The sequence below is a fragment of the Xenopus laevis genome, chromosome 7L (assembly GCF_017654675.1).
Source record: "Xenopus laevis strain J_2021 chromosome 7L, Xenopus_laevis_v10.1, whole genome shotgun sequence".
Lineage (NCBI taxonomy): Eukaryota > Metazoa > Chordata > Amphibia > Anura > Pipidae > Xenopus > Xenopus laevis.
Window position 1 is genome coordinate 139,164,678 of NC_054383.1, and position 25,706 is coordinate 139,190,383.

General features: G+C 45.3%; 3 protein-coding genes across 9 annotated transcripts in view; 2 read left to right on the forward strand and 1 right to left on the reverse strand.

Moving 5' to 3' along the window:
- The first annotated feature begins 1,190 nt into the window (after positions 1-1,190).
- Positions 1,191-2,724, forward strand: capns1.L (calpain, small subunit 1 L homeolog). The gene is given in 1 exon segment (NM_001094441.1): positions 1,191-2,724. A coding segment is annotated over 1 exon segment (999 nt). The 5' UTR covers positions 1,191-1,397; the 3' UTR covers positions 2,397-2,724.
- A 5,822-nt stretch (positions 2,725-8,546) lies between these two features.
- On the forward strand, positions 8,547-24,730 carry LOC108705069 (tyrosine-protein kinase STYK1). 2 transcript variants are annotated; one of them, XM_018241854.2, is made up of 11 exons: positions 8,547-9,021; positions 9,321-9,374; positions 17,723-17,815; positions 19,193-19,330; positions 19,441-19,662; positions 20,662-20,843; positions 21,123-21,206; positions 21,887-22,104; positions 22,376-22,416; positions 23,922-24,018; positions 24,217-24,730. In XM_018241854.2, exons 3-11 carry the CDS (start codon positions 17,764-17,766, stop codon positions 24,389-24,391), a joined length of 1,209 nt encoding a protein of 402 aa, XP_018097343.1. In that variant the 5' UTR covers positions 8,547-9,021; positions 9,321-9,374; positions 17,723-17,763; the 3' UTR covers positions 24,392-24,730. The 2 variants fall into 2 exon arrangements, with proteins under 2 accessions (XP_018097343.1, XP_041425861.1); XM_041569927.1 differs by lacking the exons at positions 8,547-9,021; positions 9,321-9,374 and adding an exon at positions 14,422-14,586.
- The window catches only part of tmem269.L (transmembrane protein 269 L homeolog), a 31,204-nt gene continuing 30,165 nt past the window's right edge, over positions 24,668-25,706 (reverse strand). For all 6 annotated transcript variants that reach the window (XM_041569928.1, XM_041569930.1, XM_041569933.1 and 3 more), the window contains one exon: positions 24,668-25,383. In XM_041569928.1, coding sequence (XP_041425862.1) covers positions 25,274-25,383 — 110 coding nt within the window. In that variant the 3' untranslated portion in view covers positions 24,668-25,273. The remainder of the gene's footprint in view (positions 25,384-25,706) is intronic.

Genomic DNA, 25,706 nt, shown 5'->3' on the forward strand with positions numbered 1-25,706 from the left:
TGCCCCTTTATACAGAGGTGCCCCCTGGCCAACATACACAATACCGTTTTGTTATTATAAACAAGCAGTGGGGCATCTGTGGCCTTTGGAGCTTGCACTCTAGAGAAGATACTGTCAGGCAGAGTAGGTGGCACAGGTGAGAGGTGCAGGGTGTGACCCAGGGCCGGGGGTTGGTAAATGAGGATTTAGAGAAGGGCAGGAGGGTTGGGTGGGGCAGGTAAGTAAAATCTAAGGAACGAGCGAAACTTGAAACCCAACCGGTCTCTTGCCCCGGGGCAAAACTGCTCTGATTCCTGTCCTCACCCATCACCTGGTGTCCTGAGCACAATCACTGGGGGAGGGTAAAACAGCCTGATATTGTTATGTGCAGTATGGCAGCTCCAGCTCACAGGTATATCCCATATAAGACGGGGGCAGGTAGAAATCACTGTAGAAGCAGTGGCTCTAGATCTGCCCCAACCTGCAGCACCTGCCCCGGGGCAATAATATGAGCGACCTCTCTGTGTGATCAGAGGGAGGGGCAGGTTGTGGATTCTCAGTCCCACGTTCCTGCCTATAAAGGGTTAATCTCTTACTTGCTGGGATTGCCCCTGGGGGCAGAGTATCCTTGGCAATTGATGCCCCCGCCCACATTCCTTTCTCATGTGTCTGAGTAATAGACTGGGGGGGGAGGGGGCAGATTGTGTGTAACCACTAACCCTTCCCTCCAGCAACAGGGGGGGGGCTCACTGCCAACACCTACAGAGATATACATGCAGCACCCCTGCCCTTCCCCACACTCAGCTCCCCATGTATAAAGTTGTGGATTGCTAGCTCTTGTGCCCAGTGCCTGTATATATTGCTGCACCACATGTGGCTACTGAGTGGTACAGTGCTATGGTGTATGTGTGGCCCTTTATATAATCTGGGTGTGGCCCCTAGGAACACAGGAGACAACTGGTTTAACACTTCGTGCCTAAGGCTCCTGCACAATACACCCAGGGCCCCACACACAATATCACATTCTTTCATCTGGATTCAGTATTTCCCTGGCAGACAATTTGGGAGGATTAGGAGGGGCCGCCCATTGGCTGATCCTGTTTGGGTGGAGCACATTCTGACTCAATGTTTCTGTCCTCCTCTCCCCACCGACTGTGTGAGACTGACTGAGCTCCGACTGGGACTCCCCCCGGCTGCTCTCCTTCCTCTACCAGAGACTCCCCAGCTGCACCCACCCACCTACCTCTACCACCAACGAGACCCCCTGCTGCACCCACCTCTACCAGGAGATCCAAGTGCCTCTACAAAGGACACAGCTCTTCCACTCTCCCATCATCCTCTGCAAGGAGACCCACCTAATTCTCAGTGGCCGTTTCCACTAAGGACACAAGATGTTTCTGATGAAGCAGTTGAGCAACATGGGCTTCAACCCGGCAAGTGGGCAAGGAGGTGGCGGCGGTGGGCAGGGAGGTGTCGGCAATATTTTGAAGGGGGCGATTGGCAGCATCGCTAGTGCACAAGGAGGTGGCGGTGGCCAAGGAGGTGTCGGGAATATTCTGAAGGGGGCGATTGGCAGCATCGCTAGTGGCCAAGGAGGTGCCAGCGGTGGCCAAGGAGGTGTCGGGAATATCATTGGGGGGGCAATCAGTAGCATTGCAGGTGGCCAAGGAGGAGGGGCTGGCAAGTTTCTGCAAGGGGCAATCGGAAGCCTGGCCGGTGGAGGATCCGGACAAGGTGGAGCCGGGAAACTTTTTGCAGGTGCCGGTGGAGGTGGCGGTGGGCAAGGGATTCTGGGAGGAATTCTCAATGTTATAGGAGAAGTGATTGCCAACTACAAGCCAGCACCCCCACCCGTGCCTGTGGCCAATGTCTACCAGCAAGAGGCCAACGAGAACGATGAGCAGCGTCAGTTTCGGCGCCTGTTTAAGCAGCTGGCGGGGGAGGACATGGAGGTGAATGCCGACGAGCTGAAGAACGTGCTGGACAAGGTGGTGGCCAAACACCAGGACCTGAAGACCAGCGGATTCAGTATTGATACGTGCCGCAGCATGGTGGCCATCATGGACAGTGACGGCACAGGCAAACTGGGCTTCGAGGAGTTCAAGTACCTGTGGAACAACATCAAGAAGTGGCAGTGTATTTACAAACAGTTCGACACCGAACGCTCCGGGTACATCAACTGCCAAGCGCTCCCAGGGGCACTAAAGGCCGCCGGCTTCGACCTCCACGACCAACTGCATGTCCTGCTGGCACGGCGCTACGCCGACGAGAGCGGCAACATCAACTTCGACAGCTTCATCAGTGCCCTGGTCCGACTGGATGCCATGTACCGTGCCTTTAAAGCCCTCGATAGGGAGAACACCGGGCAAGTGCAGGTACGGATGCCCGAGTGGCTCAAACTGACCATCTACTCCTGAGGTGCCCGTGGCAAATAGAGGGCACCTATATCCACATATATCTCTTCCCTGGAGAGAAGGACTTCACTACTGAAAGGTGCCCAGCCAATCCCAGCACAGGGGCAGAGAGGCTCATGGGACATATCAGTGAGTCTCTGAACTGCATTTGCTTCTTCCCTCTTATGTTACTTACACCCCCTCAGCACCTTATTGCCCCTCAGTTGTCCCACTATTATACTGTCACACAGAGTTGCACTGGCAGCCAATCACAGCGCTCCTTTATCTGCTGAATGTTTCCATTTGCCAAATCTGCCCCCCCCCCTATAATAAACATCTGATGTGTAAAGGAGACTTGCGTGACACGTGTTTGTTTCCAGGCAGGTCAGTCAGTCTGCGGCGGCTATTAACTCATTCACTACTGGGGGGACAAACAGGAATAAACTGCGCAGGTAACATGTGGGGGTATTAAAAGGGAGGTTCACCTTTAAGTTCATTTTAATATGTTACAGAATGGCTAATTCTAAGCAACATTGCAACTGGTCTTCATTATTTCTTTATACTTTTTAAATCATTTCCCTTCTTCTTCTGACTCTTTCCAGCTTTCAAATGGGGGTCACTGACCCCGTACTAAAAAACAAATGCTCTGTAAGGCTACAAATGTATAGTTATAGCTACTTTTTATTCCTCATCTTTCTATTCAGGCCTCTCCTATTCATATTCCAGTCTCTTATTCAAATCAGTGCATGGTTGCTAGGGTAATTTGCAGCCTAGCAACCAGATGGCTGAAACTGCAAACCGGAGAGCTGCTGAATAAAAAGCTAAATAAGTCAAAAACCACAAATAATAAAAAAAGAAAACAAATTGTCTCATAATATCCTTCTCTGCATCATACTAACAGTTAATTTAAAGGTGAAGAACCGCTTTAACCCTATCAGTACCAGGGGAGACAGTCTGTGCAGGTACAATCAGTGTGGGGGGACGACTTAAAGTGCCTGTGGAGGGGCATTAAATGTCAGTACTGGGGGGAAGTGATTAACCCTCTCAGTACTACATACATGGCTATGAAACTTGTGGCCCCAGCAGATGAAAAGAACTACAAGTCCCAGCATCCACTGAGATCTGAGGTTTGCTTGTGGCTACAACATTAATTGCCCCAAAGACTGGTCAGGCTTAATTCTGTGCCCAGGGACCCTGCTGTATAGATGGGTCGGGTGTCAGGGCCTGGGGTTCCTGCTGTACTGATGTGTGGCTAATCTGTGTATATATATATATATGTATGTATATATATATATATATATATATATATATAATGAATGTACACTGGGAGTTTCCAGATATTGGTTGTACAATTGAATGCAATGAGCATGAATACATGAATCTGTGTGTATAGGGAGGTGACAAGCGAGTGCATCTCTCCCTGAGTTGCCCACATTCAGGCAGCCATATTGGATTGATGTGAGGTGCCCCTAGGGTGCAATGAGCGGGTCACAATAAGAATATGGGCGGTTGGATTGAGGGTCACATTAATGAACTGACACAGTCATCGACCCAACAGGAATATTAAATCTGACCAAACAACATCGGGATGATTTTCTGCCAGATATTGATCCGAGGAAGTCCGTCCAAGGGCCCCAAACGCTGCCAAATACTGTGCCCACACACTCAACCTGATATAACATTTTATACGATGTAGAGAGGGATATTCTGAGACAATTTGCAACTGGTTTTCATTTTTTATTATTTGTGGTTTTTGACTTATTTAGCTTTTTATTCAGCAGCTCTCCAGTTTCCTATTTCAGCCATCTGGTTGCTAGTGTCCAAATTCCCCTAGCAACCATGCACTGATTTGAATAAGAGACTGGAATATGAATAGGAGAGGCCTGAATAGAAAGATGAGGAATAAAAAGTAACAATAACAATATAGTTGTAGCCTTACAGAGTATTTGTTTTTTAGATGGGGTCAGTGACCCCCGTTTGAAAGCTGGAAAGAGTCAGAAGAAAAAGACAAATAACTATAGATCTATAAAAAATAAATAATGAAAACCAATTGAAAAGTTGCTTAGAATTTGGGGTTCTATAACATAATAAAAGTTATCTTAAAGGTGAACCACTCGTTTAGATGTGATCCGTATTGGCTGCATTATGAGCTGCTCATTGGGCACTAGGACCCGCCATTACATGAGCCCAATGTGGATGTCCGTGTGTATGAGCAGCTTAAAGGAGAAGGAAAGGTAAAAACTAAGTAAGCCTTATCAAAAAGGTCCATCTAAATATACCAGTAAACCCCCAAAGTAGTGCTGCTCTGAGTCCCCTGTCAAAAGAAACACAGCATTTCTTTCCTTCTATTGTGTACTCATGGGCTTCTGTATCAGACTTCCTGTTTTCAGCTTAAACCTCATTGCCCTGGGCAAGAGCATGCTCAGTTTGCTCCTCTCCCCCCCCCTCCCTTCTCTGCTGTAATCTGAGCCCAGAGCAGGGAGAGACTCAGGCAGGAAGTGATGTCACACCACATTAATACTGCAGCTCCTATTCTAAACAAACAGAGAGTTTCTAGAGCTTTTTACTCGGGTATGGTAAAACATTCTACAGAATAAATATAGCATTCTAGCTTGCACTATTGCAGCTAATCTATTGGCAATAAAATGCCTTCTTAGCTTTCCTTCTCATTTAATATCGCTCTGTCAGACCCGTCAGAAGCCCCACACACGGGCAGAGAAGCTGTAAATGAGTCTAAAGGAGCGATATGAGCAGTTTAATGTGCCCGTGTGTGGGAGGGGCCTCATTTACTTCATCAAACAACCAGTCGCCATGGCAGACATATTGCACAGGATTATGGGAGGGGCTTACTCATAGGGAAAGTGACGTCACAGTATTTGCACCAATCAGTAAGTGGAACTTCTCTATATAAGTCTGGGCAAGGGGCGGGGCATCTCTGTAGAGACCCCTCAGAGGGAGACGCTGTGTGACACACGGAGAGGCCAATGAGACAACACTGACAATCTGTGGCTTCTGGCAAATGGCACAGGGGCGGCTAGAAGTTGCCACAGACACTATTTAGTGGGCAGCTGGGGGCTGACTGGGCCTCTGGGTAGTTGAAATGTCAGGGCCTATTGTGACTCCCAGTCTGGAGCTGCTGTGAGGAACAGTCTCTATATGTCTCTATGTCTCTCCCTGACTGTGAGGAACACATATGTATAAACAAAAGGAACACCAAGAGCCCCAATAGTGTAATATGTATTGGTAAGGGATAATGAAATAAGAGTAGATAACATATACTCACAAACCAAGTTACCAATAGGCAACCACTATAAAGGCAGGTGGGGAGATTGTCCTGACCCCACTCAGGATTAAGAAGTCGCTCTCTGTAGATAGAAAAAGGGTATCAACCCTCCACCCAGGGTGGACTTAGTATTGTATAAACAGAACAGAGGCGCCAAAAGAATAAAAGGATATAAACGAGTTTAAAAACCAAAACTTGGTAATGAGAGGAGTCAGTAGTGGACTTACCTCCTCCAAGCAGACACATAACGACTGTAATTAAGTAGTCAAAATTTATTAACGAACTCCAATCAGTACAACGCGTTTCACGGGCTCAGACCCACTTCTTCAGGCAATAAACATAAGAAGAAGTGGGTCTGAGCCCGTGAAACGCGTTGTACTGATTGGAGTTCGTTAATAAATTGTGACTACTTAATTACAGTCGTTATGTGTCTGGAGGAGGTAAGTCCACTACTGCCTCCTCTCATTACCAAGTTTTGGTTTTTAAACTCCTTTATATCCTTTTATTGGCGCCTCTGTTCTTTTTATACATATCTATTTACAGACTACTGAAGCCAAAACAAACTAAAAACAGTCACGACAGGCCCAAAAGAACAGCAACTGCTGAAACACCGCGATACTTCATTTTCTCGTGCCCCGACCCCGCCATCTTTTCTCCACTCACAGAAAATCAGCCGCTCCGATACAAACGTGGCGCCATCTTGCAGCACCCGTCTGACGGCTCTACAAGGCTCCGCCCACATCACTCAGCTAGATAGAGCAGTATGGCTGACGCACGGGGGTCTCTTCCTAGGAGGACCATAATGGCGGCGTTCCCGGAACTTACCTCCGCTCTCTGGCGCTGCTTTAGCTCTTGTTGGGCTGATTTCTGCTTTGCTTTCTCCTGCCGATTAGCGGCTTCCTTCCCTTTGGGCTTTCCTCTGCGGCCGGCAGGTTCCATGGTGCTACTGGTGGCTGGCGAGTCACAGGCGGGAGACAGACATATTGGTGCACCCAAACTCAAAGAAAATAAATGATCCGTTCTCCTATATCCACTTTGGTAACGCTATGGCGGAAATTCAGCTCCCTGTAGCTGCTGCGTGTACCCAGCCCTTACTGACAATATCCACTTGCGATACACTGGGAATGGATGCTCCTTCTTTTGTTCTAAGGGTGTACCAATATGGCGGCTCGCTCGATAACCGAAAGCTTCCATTGTGCTGCCTATGGACGCAGCAAAGGCTTCTAGTTTGGCTCCTCCTCCATAGCTTTAAGAGGCGGGACTTTGTGGTATTGCTGTAGTATTGGGGATGCAAGTGCCTGTGGAAGTGTCTGGCCGCTAGAGGGCAATATTGGTACTTCCTGCCCCTCACCCCACTTATTCTGCTACCTGGGAAATTGCCCCAACTGATCCCAAGTGCCACTCAGTGCAATTCTCTTGTCTCTCTTAGGCCCAATGGGACACAGGCTTCACCTTTGTTATAGAACTGCTAATTCTAATCTTTCAATTGGCCTTCGTTTCATTTATTTTGTAGTTTATGGATTATTTCCCTTCTTCTGATTCTTTCAAGATTTCAATGGGGGTCACTGACCCCATCTAAAAAACAAATGCTCTGTAAGGCTACAAATGTATTGTTATTGTTACTTTTTATTCCTCATCTTTCTATTCAGGCCTCTCCTATTCATATTCCAGTCTCTTATTCTAATCAATGCATGGTTGCTAGGGGAAATTTACACCCTAGCAACTAGACGGCTGAAATGACAATCTGGAGAGCTGCTGAATAAAAAGCTAAATAAGTAAAAACCACAAATAATAAAAAATGAAAACCAATTGCAAATTGACTCAGAATATCCCTCTCTACATTATACTAACAGTTAATTTAAAGCTGAACAACCCCATAAATCTGTTCCCACCTGACTTGCACAAGATTCTGATTTGGTTGTGAAATCCCAGGTACATAGTGATCCTGAGCGACCCCTGTATTCCCAACACAAACGGGGCGCGCACATCAATGTAAAACACTCAGCGCCCTTAGACGCCAAGTCTCAGATCCGAGTCACAATTATATTAATTAATAAGGAATTGACTCAATCAGAAATTCATGAATAAGTGAGTGAGGTGCACAGGGGCCTGTTAGCAAAATACTCATCAAATTCCCACGTTGTCTAAAAAAGAACTTGAAATCGAAAAAAGGAAGAATTTTTTTTTTTTTTAATTTGTTTTTATTGAAAGTCAGTCATGTACATCCATGAAAACATTCGGACCTACCAGAGGTCCAGGACAGCAAGTGGAATAACATACAGTAACATGTACGTGAATCAAAGTCAGTAATGAAATAGAATGACAAACTGAAGAATAAACAAATAAACAGGGAGAATGAGCTCTGATATAGTAAGGTGTATATATAAAAAACAAAAAACAAACAAAATACTTCCTTAGGTCAAGGTCGATTACCGTAAATATGAAGCCAAAAGCCTGTTAGTTCACTGAGTCCAGGGGGGTGAATTCGGAGCTGTTGCGTTCCCAGAAAGTGTAGACTGAACATAGTGAGAGCTTTCCCGTAATAGTGGATTATCCCTGAGAGTTCCTAAGTCATACCATGTAGTGTTTTGAAAAGTATATGTGGTCAGATATTTAAGTGGATGTGGGAGGCTATTGATGTAAGTGCCCCAAACAGAGAAGAATTTGTCCACCTGTTGTTCTTTTTTGGTTGTGGCCAGTGGTGTAACTAGATGTTACTGGGCCCCACAGCAAATTAATTTTAGGGCCCCCAACATATCCAGTGTTTGTCCTGTTTTACCAATATATGTTCAATTTGCTCATCAATGAGAGCCTCATGGGGCCCCCTGTACCTCCTGGGCCCCCCTGCAGCCGCAGGGTCTGCTTCCTCTGTAGTTACGCCCCTGGGTGTGGCCTCCAGCCAGTCCATATGAAAGATGTAGTGTAGCTTTTGTTTGGTAAGTAGAAGGGATGGGCTGTCCGTAGAGAGCCATTGGTGTAACATTGCCTTTCTAGATGCTGCTGCCAATCGGGTCGCTAGGTGTTTCTCTTCCCTAGTTACATTTGTATATTGCTTCACCGAGCTAAACATTGCCCATTCTATAGTGGGTTGAATCGATTTGTTAGTTATCTGCGTCCAGTAAGAGGAGACATCCTGCCAAAAGTCTGTAATTTTGGGGCAAAACCAGAACATGTGCGAGAGATCTGCTTCGGGGGCTTGACAGCGAGTACAACCATCCGAGGGGAGATTTCCCATTTTATAACGTCTTTCGGGGGTTAAATATGAATTATGGAGAATCTGTATGGTCATTTGCTGATATCGACTGGCTGGGAGCAACTTTATCATTCGGACGTGGAGATTGAAGGTGTCCGTGGGGTTCATTTGTGGTATGGATAGCGTCCATTTAAACAGAGAGTCCCCTACTGTGTCTATATCTATGCTAGTGCGAATACATTATAGATTTGGGAGGTAGAACGACATGTTCGTTGGTCCTTCCAAAGAGCGTCTATCGTTTGACGAAAGCCTTTATTTCTTATAGCGGGAATAACAGTTCTAGCAAAATGCAATATTTGTATACAGAGGAAAAGACAGGGTTTTGTAAATGGAAATTTTTCATTCAATCCTGTCAGAGATAGCAAGTCTACTACATAGGTCACGTACATTATAGAAACCTTCTCTCTTCCAGGCCTGCAAAATTGGGTTGGACATGCCTATAGGAGATTTCGCATTTCCCAGCCAGGTAAGATATGGCGAATGTTGTTGAGAGCGTTGGGACTTTAGTCTTAGGGAACGCCAAGTCTTATAGGTATCTGCAAAAAGCGGATTATCTTTTAAAGGTTGTGCTATGACTGAAGGAGGGGAATGTAGGAGATAGTGTAGAGAAAGTATCTGGTATTGATCCAGATCTATTGTTGTGAACCAGTTTCGATCTGTGAAAAGGAAGAATTCTGAGAAAGACCCAATCCTCCTGTTATTTGTATAAAAAATAATTTAATAATGAAAGTAAAATGTAAGTGTTTGATACAGAGATCCGGCAGCAGGTTCTGGGCAGAGACTCACACGGTGCCAGATATAAATGGCTGGGAAATAAGCTGCTGTATAATGTAAGTGGGTGGGGTTAGTGATGTCATACTGCTGTATAATGTAAGTGGGTGGAGTTAGTGATGTCATACTGCTGTATAATGTAAGTGGGTGGGGTTAGTGATGTCATACAACTGCTCGTTAATTGAACGTGGGTGGGGTTAGTGATGTCATAACTGCTGTAGCTAATGTATAAGTATGAGTGGGGTTATGTGATGTCATACCTGGCTGTGTAATGTAAGTGGTGGGATGTCATACTGCTGTATAATGTCAATACAGCTACTGCTGTATAATGTAAGTGGGTGGGTAAGTGTCATACTGCTGTATAATGTAAGTGAGTGGGTAGTGATGTCATACTGCTGTATAATGTAGTGATGTCATACTGCTGTATAATGTAAGTGGTGTGGGTTAGTATGCATACTGCTCATACTGCTGTATAATGTAAGTGATGGGGTGCTGTATAATGTAAGTGAGTGGGGTCATATGTGCTGTATAATGTAATGGTGGGGTTAGTGATGTCATACTGCTGTATACATACTGCTGTATAATGTAAATGGGTACATACTGCTTAGTGACATATACGCTGCATACTGCGTATAATGTAACTAAGTGTTAGTGATGGCTGGTATAATGTAAGTGGTGGTTATGTCATACGCTGTATAATGTAAGTGGGTGGTTAGTGATGTCATACTGCTGTATAATGTAATGAGTGGTAAATGATTAGTGAGTCATACTGCTGTATAATGTAAGTGGGTGGGGTTAGTCATTCATACTGCTGTATAATGTAAAAGTGAGTAGTGATGTGTACAGTGATTCATACTGCTGTAGTGGGGTTATGACATGCTGTATAATGTAAGGGTGTTAGTGATGTCATACTGCGTATAATGTAAGTGAGTGGGGTTAGTGATGTATACATAATGCATACTGCTGTATAAGTAATTGGGTGGGTAGGATTCATACTGCTGTATAATGTAAGTGAGTGGGTTAGTGATGTCATACTGCTGTATAATGTAAGTGGGTGGGGTTATGTGAGTCATACTGCTGTATAATGTAAGTGATGTTAGATGGCATGCTGTATAATGTAAGTGGGTGGGATGTCATAGCTGAATGTAATGAAGTGGTTAGTGATTCATACTGCTGTATAAATGGTGGGTGGGTTAGTATGTCATACTGCTTATAATGTAAGTGAGTTAGGTATAATGTTGAGGGGGTTAGTGATGTCATACTGCTGTTATAAGTGAGTGGGTTAGGATGTCATACTGCTTTATAATGTAAGTGGGTGGTTAGTGATGTCATTGCCGCTGTATAATGTAAGTGGAGTGGGGTAGTGATGTCATACTGCTGTATAATGTAAGTGAGTGGTTATGATCATACTGCATGTATAATGTAATGGTGGGTAGTGATGTCATACCGCTGTATAATGTAAGTGGTGGGGTTAGTGATGTCATGCCGCCTGTATAATGTAAGTGAGTGGGTTAGGATGTCATACTGCTGTATAATGGAAGTGGGTGGGTAGTGATGTCATACTGCTGTTATAATGGAAGTGATGATGTCATTATAATGTAATGAGTGTTAGTGCTGCAACTGCTTATAATGAAGTGGGTGGGGTTAGTGATGTCATACTGCTGTATAAAGGTGGTGGGGTTAGTGATGTCATGCGCTGTATAATGTAGTGAGTGGTTATGATGTCATGCCGCTGTATAATGTAAGTGAGTGGGTTAGTGATGTCATACTCTGTATAATGTAAGTGGTGGGGTTAGTGATGTCATACTGCTGTATAATGCAAAGTGGGTGGGTATATGTCATACTGCTGTATAATGTTTGGTGGTTTAGTGATGTCATGCCGCTGTATAATGTAAGTGAGTTGGGTTATGATGTCATACTCTGTATAATGTAAGTGGTGGGGTTAGTGATGATTCATGCCTGTATAAGTAAGTGGTGGGTTAGTATGTCATGCCCTGTATAATGTAAGTGAGTGGGGTTAGTGATGTCATACTGCTGTATAAATGTAAGTGAGTGGGTTAGTGATGTCATACTGCTGTGTAATGTAAGTGAGTGGGCGTAGTGATGTCATACTGCTGTATAATGTAAGTGGGTGGGGTTAGATTGTCATGCGCTGTATAATGTAAGTGGTTGGTTTAGTGATGTCATACTGCTGATAATGTAATGTGAGGGGTTAGTGATTCATACTGCTGTGTATAATGTAAGTGGGGGTGTTGAGCTGGTATAATTAAGTGATATGATGTCAACGCCGCTGTATAATGTAAGTGAGTGGTTATGATGTCATACTGCTGTATAATGGAAAGTGGGTGGTTAGTGATCATACTGCTGTATAATTATGTGGGTTAGTATTCATGCCGCTGTATAATGTAAGTGATGGGTTAGATGTCATACTGCTGTATAATGTAAGTGAGTGGGGTTAGTACTTGCGTGCATATATAATGTAATGTTGGTGGTTATGATGTCATACTGCTTGTATAATGTAATGGTGGGTTAGTGATGTCATTCCGCTGTATAATGTAAGTGAGTGGGTTATGATGTCATACTGCTGTATAATGTAAGTGAGTGGCGTTAGTGATGTCATACCTGTATAATGTAATGAGTGGGTTAGTGATCATACGCTGTATAATGTAAGTGAGTGGGGTTAGTGATGTCATACCGCTGTATAATGTAAGTGAGTGGGGTTAGTGATGTCATACTGCTGTATAATGTAAGTGAGTGGGGTTAGTGATGTCATACTGCTGTATAATGTAAGTGAGTGGGGTTAGTGATGTCATACTGCTGTATAATGTAAGTGGGTGGGGTTAGTGATGTCATACTGCTGTATAATGTAAGTGAGTGGGGTTAGTGATGTCATACTGCTGTATAATGTAATGGGGTGGAGGTTAGTGATGTCATACTGCTGTATAATGTAAGTGAGTGTGGTTAGTGATGTCATACTGCTGTATAATGTAAGTGAGTGGGGTTAGTGATGTCATACTGCTGTATAATGTAAGTGGGTGGGGTTAGTGATGTCATACTGCTGTATAATGTAAGTGGGTGGGGTTAGTGATGTCATACTGCTGTATAATGTAAGTGAGTGGGGTTAGTGATGTCATACTGCTGTATAATGTAAGTGAGTGGGGTTAGTGATGTCATACCGCTGTATAATGTAAGTGAGTGGGGTTAGTGATGTCATACTGCTGTATAATGTAAGTGAGTGGGTTTAGTGATGTCATACCGCTGTATAATGTAAGTGAGTGGGGTTAGTGATGTCATACTGCTGTATAATGTAAGTGAGTGGGGTTAGTGATGTCATACTGCTGTATAATGTAAGTGAGTGGGGTTAGTGATGTCATACTGCTGTATAATGTAAGTGAGTGGGTTATACCATACTGTATATGTAAGTGTGTGGGGTTAGTGATGTCATACTGCTGTATAATTAAGTGAGTGGTTAGTGATGTCATACTGCTGTATAATGTAAGTGGTGGGTTAGTGATGTCATACCGCTGTATAATGTAAGTGAGTGGGGTTAGTGATTCATACCGCTGTATAATGTAAGTGAGTGTTAGTGATGTCATACCGCTGTATAATGTAAGTAGTGGTTAGTGATTCATACCGCTGTATAAATGTAAGTGAGTGGGTAATGATGTCATACCGCTGTATAATGTGAGTGAGTGGGTTAGTGATGTCATACTGCTGTTATAATGTAAGTGAGTGGGGTTAGTGATGTCATACCACTGTATAATGTAAGTGAGTGGGTTATGATGTCATAGCTGTATAATGTAAGTGAGTGGGGTTAGTGATGTCATACGCTGTATAATGTAAGTGAGTGGGTTGTGATGTCATGGTCATACGCTGTATAATGTAAGTGAGTGGGGTTAGTGATGTCATACCGCTGTATAATGTAAGTGAGTGGGGTTAGTGATGTCATACCGCTGTATAATGTGAGTGAGTGGGGTTAGTGATGTCATACTGCTGTATGATGTAAGCGGGTGGGGTTAGTGATGTCATACTGCTGTATAATGTAAGCGGGTGGGGTTAGTGATGTCGTACTGCTGTATAATGTAAGCGGGTGGGGTTAGTGATGTCATACTGCTGTATAATGTAAGCGGGTGGGGTTAGTGATGTCATACTGCTGTGGATTTAGTGGATCTGTATGACAGTTGGTGCGAGTACAACGGGACAGACATTTGGGAGGGAGAATATGAGAAATAAGCCCAGTGAGTGACACATTGGGGAGATGATCGTGAGCAGCAAAAATATTTCTACGATAAAAATATTGGGGGGAGCCAATTTGCCCCTCAGTTATTTCCCCTGTGATTCTCTATTATAGATTCTCCCCCTCAGTAAAGTTCCTCAGTTGCACCAGGAGGGGGGGGGGTGTCACTGTCCCTGTGCCCCCTGTGATGTCACATATCTGGGGGGCAGATCAGAGAGTCGGGGGGGGTTTAATTTACGGCTGGTGGCCAATGCGGGAGGAAGGAATAAGCCGGGGGGGGCAATTAAATTCCACCTGTAGTCCCAGAATTAAGTGTCGCCCCCAGGAGGGAACTAGAAGTTATTAGGCAAAATCATTTGATTGGGGGAGAGACATTAGTGAGCCCCCCGTAGCCCTGGTTTAATGAGGAGGTTTATACCCGGTGTCAGGGGAGGGGACAGAGCGTGACGTCCAATCAGAAATGCCAGTGAGAGTCACATGACTGGACTTATCAGTCCCTGGGGAGAGGGGGGGGAGAGGGGGCAAAGTTTGGCTTCAGCTTGAGAGGCGGCAGCTGCGACTTCTGACAGTTGGGACATTGGTGACTCCGGGCATTTACCCCACAATCTGCCCCCCTCCTGCACTCGTCTGGGCACATCAGCCAACTCTCCAGTCGTGCGCATGTGACCTGGTAAGTGCCAACCCCTGGGCCACTCTCTGCCCCCACCGACTGTCACATTGGGCTGATCAGCTGCCCGGGGGGGCGATCAAGCAGTTTCCTTTAGTGTTGGTTTAATAGATTAGTCTGTGGGGGGGGGCAGAGTCTTTATCACAGTGGGCATTACAGACCGGCACAACAGCTAGCACTCTAATCATCCATTCAAAACCATTTTGGCACTAAGGGGGGGTTTAACTCTGCCATGTTGGTTCCAGGGGGGCACAAAAGACTAAGGGGCACTCGCACCCACTAACACAACTGTCAGCTCAGGAGGTTACACAGCGACACTGGCACAATGGTGAGAGCAGGTTCTGCCAATGTAAACTGGCCAATTAATTGGCACCTCCCCCGTGTGTGTGTTGTTAAAGGAACAGTAACACAAATATATATATATATATACCCCCAGGGCTTCATAGAGACTCATTCCATCTGATTATTGGGGTGCAGACTGGCAGTGAGCTCAGCAATGTATTGGCATGTGTAGGGGCATTTGACCAACCTGCAGGTGAGTCCACATCCCTAGAGATCAGTTCTGCCCCAAATGCCCCAGTCGGTTGTACTGTGAGGGCTCCTCGTTGGCACCCGGGGGCAGAAGTACAAGACATTCCACACTGGGGCCAAAGGGTAAAAGGTTCAGATTGAGCCAATCACTTATCATAATAACAACATCTCCATGGCAACAGCTGCTCACCCACAACCCCTGTCCTGCCATTAAGGGGTGTACACCCTTTGGGGCCCAGAAATCTTTGTGTGACTATACAATAAGTATATATAGCAGGAGTGCTGCCCATACGTTGCTAATAGCAGGTTGTCCCATTAGGATCTATAATATAATTATTAGCTTTATGTGCCATGGGAAATATGACTTAACTATTGATTGATGGGAAATTGTATATTGATATAATGAAACCACTATTTCTTATGTAACCTTAACGTAATAAATATGTGAATGAAAAGCATGAAATAGTGATTTAGACTTGAGATCGACTGATCAGCAGCTAAAGGTCTCCTGGTACCTCCCATTTAGCTTTTGGGGACCCCTGTATTATACAGTCAAGCCTGTGCCTGGTGTGTATAGTATGTATATTGTGTATAGAGATGTATCTCCTGCAGCCTCCAACTGGTGTAATGGGGACAGTTGTAGTTCACAAAAAGGCTGGAGAACAACAGGTGAATAACAGATAATGGGGAGATACAGGGCAGAATATTGCCGCAGGCTTTGCCACCACTAATTGCACCCCCTTAATTATAATTATTACTATTTAGGTCGAGACCCTGAAGCAGGTTGAGAAGTTTTCAAGATTTGTGTGACTTTGCCCTTTTTCTTTGTGGTCCCTTTAAGGCTGAGCACAGGCGTCTCCTTATCTGGGCTCTATAGTTCTCTTATTATCACTCTGATAAGCAAATAAGTCATTAACCAGAGACCTTGAGAAACCTCTTATAATTAGATTGTTCCACAGTCCCGAGTGTCTCTGTCACTTTAGGTCAACATAGACAAAGTAGAGCAAGATGGAGACAGTAGGACAAGACGGAGACAGTAGGACAAGACGGAGACAGTAGGACAAGATGGAGACAGTAGGGCAAGATGGAGACAGTAGGACAAGATGGAGACACTAGGACAAGATGGAGACAGTAGGGCAAGATGGAGACAGTCGGGCAAGATGGAGACAGTAGGGCAAGATGGAGACAGTAGGACAAGATGGAGACAGTAGGACAAGATGGAGACAGTAGGACAAGATGGAGACAGTAGGGCAAGATGGAGACAGTAGGGCAAGATGGAGACAGTAGGACAAGATGGAGACAGTAGGACAAGATGGAGACAGTAGGGCAAGATGGAGACAGTAGGGCAAGATGGAGACAGTAGGACAAGATGGAGACAGTAGGACAAGAAGGAGACAGTAGGGCAAGATGGAGACAGTAGGGCAAGATGGAGACAGTAGGACAAGATGGAGACAGTAGGGCAAGATGGAGACAGTAGGGCAAGATGGAGACAGTAGGACAAGATGGAGACAGTAGGGCAAGATGGAGACAGTAGGACAAGATGGAGACAGTAGGACAAAATGGAGACAGTAGGACAAGATGAAGACAGTAGGGCATTATCTAAACAGTAGGGCAAGATGGAGACAGTAGGACAATATAGAGACAGTAGGGCAAAATGGGGACAGTAGGACAAGATGGAGACAGAAGGACAAGATGGAGACAGTAGAAGATGATGGAGACAGTAGAAGATGATGGAGACAGTAGGACGATATAGAGACAGTAGGACGATATAGAGACAGTAGGATAAGATGGAGACAGAAGAACAAGATGGAGACAGTAGGACAAGATGGAGACAGTAGGGCAAGATGGAGACAGTAGGGCAAGATGGAGACAGTAGAGGATGATGGAGACATTAGGACAAGATGGAGACTGTAGGACAATATAGAGACAGTAGGACAAGATGGAGACAGAAGAACAAGATGGAGACAGTAGGACAAGATGGAGACAGTAGGACAAGATGGAGACAGTAGGGCAAGATGGAGACAGTAGAAGATGATGGAGACAGTAGGACAAGATGGAGACAGTAGGACAATATAGAGACAGTAGGGCAAGATGGAGACAGTAGAAGATGATGGAGACAGTAGGACAAGATGGAGACAGTAGGACAATATAGAGACAGTAGGACAAGATGGAGACAGAAGAACAAGATGGAGACAGTAGGACAAGATGGAGACAGTAGGACAAGATGGAGACAGTAGGGCAAGATGGAGACAGTAGGACAATATAGAGACAGTAGGGCAAAATGGGGACAGTAGGACAAGATGGAGACAGAAGAACAAGATGGAGACAGAAGAACAAGATGGAGACAGTAGGGCAAGATGGAGACAGTAGGGCAAGATGGAGACAGTAGGACAAGATGGAGACAGTAGGACAATATAGAGACAGTAGGACAAAATGGGGACAGTAGGACAAGATGGAGACAGAAGAACAAGATGGCGACAGTTGAACAAGATGGAGAATGGGGGTTTACTGGGTATTACTGAGTTGCTGAGCACCCCGTAAACTATATTGTGTGTTATTTTCAGAGATATAAATCAGAGACAGAAGTCTTTACATTTCTCTCAATCAGATGCAGTCGTCCTTGTTGGTGACCTGAATGAGACGAGGCCCATGGACCAACTTCAGGGGTCACCAAACAATTCCTCCCAGGATTTCCACTCTGGTGAGTTTTCTTATTTACTTAAAGGGAAACTATCGCGAAAATGAAATTTTAATATAAGCTTCCTCATACTGAAATAAGAAACGTTTTAAATACAATCAATTGAAAATTCTGCATCGTTTCTAAATAATCAAGTTTAACTTCACTATTCCTCTCTCAGCATCTGTTTCTCTTCATTCTCTCTTCATGCAGCAGTTGGGTGTCAGATATTCACTGACAGTTAGATCCAATATATCTTATAGGGGGGCTCCTTTTGCCTAGAAGATGTATTAGAGGTCACTCTATTAAACTCACCAGACATCATGTCTCTCTACATGCAGGATTTGTGCAAAAGGCAGTTATTTTGTTACATTTTGTTTTTACTGGAATCAGTTATTTGAGTGAGCTCTAATTCATCTGCTAGGAAAGGAGCCCCCCTATAAGATATATTGGATCTAACTGTCAGTGAATATCTGACACCCAACTGCTGCATGAAGAGAGAATGAAGAGAAACAGATGCTGAGAGAGGAATAGTGAAGATAAACTTGATTATTTCAGAAACAGTACAGAACATTTAATTGATTATATTCAGAAAGTTTTTTATTTCAGTATGCGGAAGCTTATATTACATTTTCATTTTCGCGATAGTTCCCCTTGAAGGAGAGCTCAGGCTGAATGACTGTACTGATGGCCACCACATGGGGACCACATTGAGATGGGGTGGATCCTAAGAGTCAAAAACTCTCCTCTTTATCAGTTAAACTGCTTACTCCATCACTGCACCATTTACTGTATATATCCAGCAAGACAAGGGATCAGTATGTTGGGGGGGAGGGGGATTCTGATCACTATCTCCCCTGTCTTTTGGAAGGGCTCACTAACCCCTATACCAGGGGTCCCCAACCTTTTTCAGCCGTGAGCAACATTCAGATGTAAAAAGAGTTGGGGAGCAACACAAGCATAAGTTCCTGGGGGTGCACTGCCAAATAAGAGCTATGATTGGCTATTTGTAGCCCCTATGTGGACTGGCAGCTTACATGACTCTATGTTTGGCAGTACATCTGGTTATTATGCACCAAAACTTGCCTCCAAGCCTGGAATTCAAAAATAAGCCCCTGCTTTGAGGCCACTGGGAGCAACATCCAAGGGGTTGGGGAGCAACATGTTACTCACAAGCTACTGGTTGGGGATCACTGTACTATACCATTAATCCACAAAGGGATTTCTTTCTAGAATCAAATCTATCAAATGTCCGGTGTCAGACTCACTGGTCTGTAATTGTGATTAATGGAGCCCAAGCAGAAAGGGTTGGACAAATCACATGTTTTCCTATTTATTGGATATTGGAGAGATACCAGCTGTGCCACATGATTGGTGGTGTAACCAGCTGTTCTGTTCCAGATGAGGACGGGTGGCAAAACTCAGTGATTATCATTCCGGTTCTGCTCACGGGTGCAACGCTCCTGGTGGTACTGATTATTCTTTGGAAATCTCTTCGGAACCGGAGCAAGAAAATACATTGTGATTCTACAGCCCCAGGTAGGAAGGTAAACACACTCTGGACTCACTCCTCTACACAACTACACAACTACACACACACACACTGTGTTTACTGTTGCTGTAGTGCAATCAGGATCTGTCTCCTGCAGGTGAGGCCTATGGAGAATGGGCCATCAATGCTGCTGCTGTCTATGAGAATATTCCTGGCTTCCCAGACTCTGAGCTGCAGAGGTGGGAGCTGCCAGATGGGTGGACAATTGAGGACAAGGTTAAAATATGTCCCGGACAGTTTGGGCGCATCAGTGAAGCCTTCCTGAAGGAACCGGGGGAAACCAATGTGAGACATAGAGTGGTCCTCAAGGAGCTCTCAGGTGAGTGTAAAGGGTAAATAAGCAATACTAAATGTAGGCAACAACAGCACTACTTGGTCAGATACCTGACTATTTAACAACTGTCCTGCTGGGGGTGGCACCACCCTGACATATTGTTTCTCACAGCACCAGAATCTGTGGAACCTTGGCCCACTTTCTGTATCTTTAGAGCCTTTATCCATTGTCAGTTTCTGTAGAACCTTTATCCATTGTCAGTCTCTGTAGAAGCTTTATCCATCTTCATTTTCTGTAGAACCTTTATCCATTTTCAGTTTCTGTAGAACCTTTATCCATCGTCAGTTTATGTAGAACTGTTATCCATCTTCAGTTTCGGTAGAACCGTTCTCCACCGCGAGTCTCTGTAGAACCTTTATCCAGCGTCAGGCTCTGTAGAACCTTTATACATTGTCAGTCTCTGTAGAACCTTTATCCATCTTCATTTTCTGTAGAACCTTTATCCATCGTCAGTTTATGTAGAACTGTTATCCATCTTCAGTTTCGGTAGAACCGTTATCCACCGCGAGTCTCTGTAGAACCTTTATACATTGTCAGTCTCTGTAGAACCTTTATCCAGCGTCAGGCTCTGTAGAACCTTTATACATTGTCAGTTTCTGTAGAACACGAACACATAGGGGAGAGCACTCACCCACTCCCTCGCTAAAGGACACTGGATTCATTGTTGGTTTCTGTAGAACCTTTATCAACTGTCGGTTTCTGTAGAACCGTTATCCATCATCGGTTTCTGTAGAACAATTATCCATTATCGGTTTCTGTAGAACCTTTATCCATCGTCAGTTTCTGTGGAACCTTTATCCAAATCCATTGTCAGTTTCTGTAGAACCTTTATCGACCATCAGTCTCTATAGAACCTTTATCCACTGTCAGTATATGTTTTAACCTTTATCCACCATAAATCTATGTAGAACCTTTATCCACTGTAAGTATGTGCAGATAATGTTCCTAATGTTAGTCTCTGTGTATCTTGGTTGTGTCCCATAGAGAACTGCAGTCCTGGAGAGGCTCAGGACTTCACTGATGTCATACGGTTTTACTCTCAGGTCTGTAACCACGACAACCTGCTGAAAATGATTTGGTGTAGAACCTCTGGGAATCCAATTTACATCATCCTCAAAGCAATGACCCTCGGAAATCTGCTTCACTTTCTCTGGAGATCACGTGAGGTACCCAAACCCCAATATAGTTTCGTTAATATTAAGAAATTCAGGGCTGTATATTGATACAAAATATATCATTTTGGCATACATTCTTAAGGGATCTCGACATGGGCTATATATAAAATATATATATATATATAGCATTAAAAAGGGACACAAGTGATTCATAGATCACCATGTTGAGTGATACAGTTACACAATATACCATGCTGTGGAAATGTATTTGATGAAGAGACAGCTGTAGGGTCTTGAGCTATTTCACCTTTTTCCCACTCCCCATTGCAGGCCGACCTCGCTGCTAAGGATCCTCTTTACAACATCACAGAGAAAAAGGTCTTCTCAATGGCTGCCCAAGTAGCAAGTGGTCTGGTAGGTATTGAAAGACCTTTATTTACTACATTTCAGGCCAAACTTGGCTTTTCCTCAAAGGCTTTATGGCGATAAATTGCTTGAACCAGGAGCAATCTAGGGGGCTGGTAGAGAATGGCATGGCTATGGGCAACCAGTTTCTGTGGAACAGTTGAAGACTGTTCATTGGTTCCTTTGTATCTTAAGCAGAGCTAAAGGGAACTGGGCCCCTGTACAATTGACACCAAGATTATTCTTCCAGGTCACAGCAATCCAGTGAGGCTGATGATTCCATTAGGAGCAATGATAGTACTCATTGTTTAGTCTCCTTAAGGGGGTTTTAAATGGCCACCCCTGGTATTAGGAGCCATTGTCCATTCCCCATATTTTGAATGAAACCCAGTCCAGTTTTCTGCAAATTTCACCCTTTCTTGAGATCCATGATTTGGGACTATCCCACCTTAACTGAAAGCATTGGGTGGTAAGGAGGGGCATGGAGAGGAAATACCACAGGGTTTGAGGGGTGATAAGACTTGGCACAACAGTTATACACGCCACATGAAGTCATATATACAGGGAAAGAGAAGACAATAGGACCTCCCTGCCCAATATTTAGAGAATATTTTTGAGAAAGGGCACAGAAGAGTTCCAAATGGCTCCTAGGAGTGAAGATGAGGAGATCTCTGCTTTGTCATCTACAGGAGTACCTGACAGTTACACACAACCTGGTCCATGCCAACGTGGCAGCTTACAATGTGTTGGTTCACGAAGACATGAGTATCCAACTGTGCGGTCTGGGCATGGCGGCCATCATGCATAGGACCGGCTCCATTCCTGAGCGGAGAGCTGCCCAAGTCCCTCTGAAATGGCAGGCACCAGAGAGGCTGGCACAGGGTGGCATCACAGAGAAGAGTGACGTGTGAGTTGCTCAGGGGAATTCTTGTCGGGCACAACTGGGGTACGGGGGGGGGGGGGAGTGTGATTTATATATAATCATAACCAAAGGGTGAAGCTTTTGCTCATATTTTATTGGTTCCTATTAATAAGAGAGTAGAGTGGGTGGGTGTTTGTGCCCCTTATAGCTACCAAAGTGAGAGCTGCACTCTACATATATGTCTGCAAATTCCTGGGGCACAACAACCCACCCTACTGCTGGCACCAAATTCATTGACTTCTTCTCTCCCATCCAGGTGGGCATTTGGCATTTTGCTGTATGAGATGGTCACTTTAGGTAGGTTTTTACCATATACAATAACATTGGCTCAGCAGGTGAGTGTATGAGATGGGCACAGTAGGTGAGTAAGATGGGCACAGTAGGTGAGTGTATGAGATGGGCTCAGTAGGTGAGTGAGATGGGCACAGTAGGTGAGTGTATGAGATGGGCTCAGAAGGTGAGTGAGATGTGTGTAGTAGGTGACTGTATGAAATAGGCACAGTAGGTGAGCGTATGAGATGGGCACAATAGGTTATTGAGATGGGCACAGTAGGTGAGTGTTTGAGATGGGCACAGTAGGTGAATGGGATGGGCACAGTAGGTGAGTGTATGAGATGAGCACAGTAAGTAAATGAGATGGGCACAGAAGTTGAGTATATGAAATGGGCACAGTAGGTGAGTATAGGAGATGGGCACAGTAGGTGAGTATAGGAGATGGGCACATCAGGTGAGTATAGGAGATGGGCACATCAGGTGAGTGTATGAGATGGGCACAGTAGGTAAGTATATGAGATGAGCACAGTAAGTGAGCGAGATGGGCACAGTAGGTGAGTATAGGAGATGGGCACATCAGATGAGTGTATGAGATGGGCACAGTAGATGAGTGAAATGGGCACAGTAGGTGAATATATGAGATTGGCACAGTAGGTGAGTATATGAGATGGGTCCATCAGTTGAGTATATGAGATGGGCACAGTGAGTGAGATGGGCGCAGTAGGTGAGTATATAAGATGGGCACAGTAGGTGGGTGAGATGGGCACAGTAGTTGAGTGTATGAGATGGGCCCATCAGTTGCGTGTATGAGATGGGCACAGTAGGTGAGTGTGTGAGATGGGCACAGTAGGTGAGTGTGTGAGATGGGCACAGTAGGTGAGTGTGTGAGATGGGCACAGTAGGTGAGTGTATGAGATGGGCACAGTAGGTGAGTGTGTGAGATGGGCACAGTAGGTGAGTGTATGAGATGGGCACAGTAGGTGAGTGTATGAGATGGGCACAGAAGGTGAGTGTGTGAGATGGGCACAGTAGGTGAGTGTGTGAGATGGGCACAGTAGGTGAGTGTATGAGATGGGCACAGTAGGTGAGTGTGTGAGATGGGCACAGTAGGTGAGTGTATGAGATGGGCACAGTAGGTGAGTGTGTGAGAATGGGCCACAGTAGGTGAGTGTGTGAGATGGGCACAGTAGGTGAGTGTATGAGATGGGCACAGTAGGTGAGTGTGTGAGATGGGCACAGTAGGTGAGTGTATGAGATGGGCACAGTAGGTGAGTGTGTGAGATGGGCACAGTAGGTGAGTGTGTGAGATGGGCACAGTAGGTGAGTGTGTGAGATGGGCACAGTAGGTGAGTGTGTGAGATGGGCACAGTAGGTGAGTGTATGAGATGGGCACAGTAGGTGAGTGTATGAGATGGGCACAGAAGGTGAGTGTGTGAGATGGGCACAGTAGGTGAGTGTGTGTCCACGGAGTGTTTCATTACATGAGACTCGCAACTAATTTAACCCCTGAGTGTCTTTCCCTTTGGCAGGAGCTCCTCCTTACCCTGATCTTACCCGCTCCCAAGTGCTGCCCAAACTGGAGAAAGGGCACCGCATGGAAAGGCCAACCCAGTGCAGTAATGGCCTGTAAGTACAATTCTCTGTGTATTTTACTCATGGATTCCAACCAGTAGTGATCTACATCTTCCATTGTCTCTGAGCAGTCACCTCTTGTTGCACTACAACTCCCATGATGCTTGGGGATCTCTTCCCAATGTATAGTCCCTTATTAGTCTATAGATTGTTCCAGTTGCCCAACATTTGTCACCCTCTGATTTGCCCCAGGTATGAGCTGATGGGCAGCTGCTGGCGCCGGAATCCAGCCGACAGACCTGCTTTCACTGAGATCATGAAATGGTTAAACCAACATGGAGACCAAGCTGACGGGCACACGTCACTGACTGCCCCTGGCACTATTAGCCACAGTGACTACCTGCTCATGGCCGGGATTCCTTCCTGACGGCCCAAGACTGGCAGAGAAGCCACTCACCTGCACTGGAAGCCCCGGGGTGTGAGTGACTGTGGGGTGAGGAGCCCCCTCGCTATTGTCTTACCCTTGCCCCGGGCACATCACAAAGGAATGATCTCAGGGCAACATCCAGTGGCATCACCATTGTGCCCTCAGGATTCGAGTCAATCAACATGGCAGCAGCTAACTCCGGTATATCACATTGGATGGAAGAAAACCTGACGCATTTCACAGCAATCTGGTTGACACAGGAGACCAAAGAGCATCACCGTTTATTTCTCTTTATTCACAAAGACCCAATGTAATAATAAATAAACTCATTTACATTTATTTCTCAATCCTGAACTGTCCATTGAAATCCAATGTGTTGCCTACGTTGCAGCCAATCAGCAATGTGATGGGAAAAGGGAGCTGCCAATTGGAATTGACTCCGTCTCTCCAAGGTGTCTACTTGCCATTACTTCCTACAGTTGCCCCCCATAAATACCCCCTGCTACTCCCAAAACTGCACTCTATAGTTAAAGTACTGGGCACAGCCTGGGCACACCACCCACATATGCCCCTAGACTGGCACTGCACACCACTCACACTATGGTGGTACCTTGTTGTTCTCCCCAGAGCAGCATTTTACACCGTCATTAATACTCCAAGGTACCCCTGATACCCCACTCTCTTCTTGGTAATGGTCCCCTAAGTTCTCTCCATGCCTCATCCAAAGCTAATGGAGCTCCATGAGGGCATCTAGCAGACCTCACCTAGAACCCAAGAATAAAGCAGCACAGGAATGGGGGGGTCGCACTGTAGTTTTGGGGTGCTGCTGAACGTTGTGCTTGGGATGTTGGTTCGGAGAGTTGCCCTTTATCTTGGGGCACATTAGACTTTGCAGTTCCACAGAGATTCTGGGAAGAGAATGTAGGAGAGGGACCACATGAGGTGGTAGAGACAGACCATGGGGGAGAAGGAGAGGAACATCACACCAACACCTGCGGGGGAGGAAAGAGATAAAGTCAATGAGTTGTGGGGGGACCCTCCTGATGGACCCATGACCCATGCACAGAACTTCTACCCAAAATGAGTCACCTGTACCGTGGTCCAGTGTAATTGCCCCAGGGAAGGAACATTTACCCCAGCCTTACAAACACCTTGACTAAACACCCTCATCATTCCTGGTCTCCTGGAGACTTTCCTCTCTCACCTCCATGTGTCTCCTAGTCCAGGGTCTCATGACTTCTCCTCATTGGCCAGTCTCAGCTTGTGCTTCTGAAACCCAAGTCATGAGGGAATTTGGGAGGGTGCACCCCTGAGT

What these genes read in the sequence shown, in the direction of transcription:
- LOC108705069 (XM_018241854.2), top strand. Translation starts at nt 17,764, where the DNA reads ATGGACCAACTTCAGGGGTCACCAAACAATTCCTCCCAGGATTTCCAC. An exon ending in TTGTGATTCTACAGCCCCAG is followed by an intron (nt 19,331 to 19,440) that starts GTAGGAAGGTAA and finishes TGTCTCCTGCAG; the next exon opens with GTGAGGCCTATGGAGAATGG. An exon ending in ACCCAGTGCAGTAATGGCCT is followed by an intron (nt 24,019 to 24,216) that starts GTAAGTACAATT and finishes GATTTGCCCCAG; the next exon opens with GTATGAGCTGATGGGCAGCT.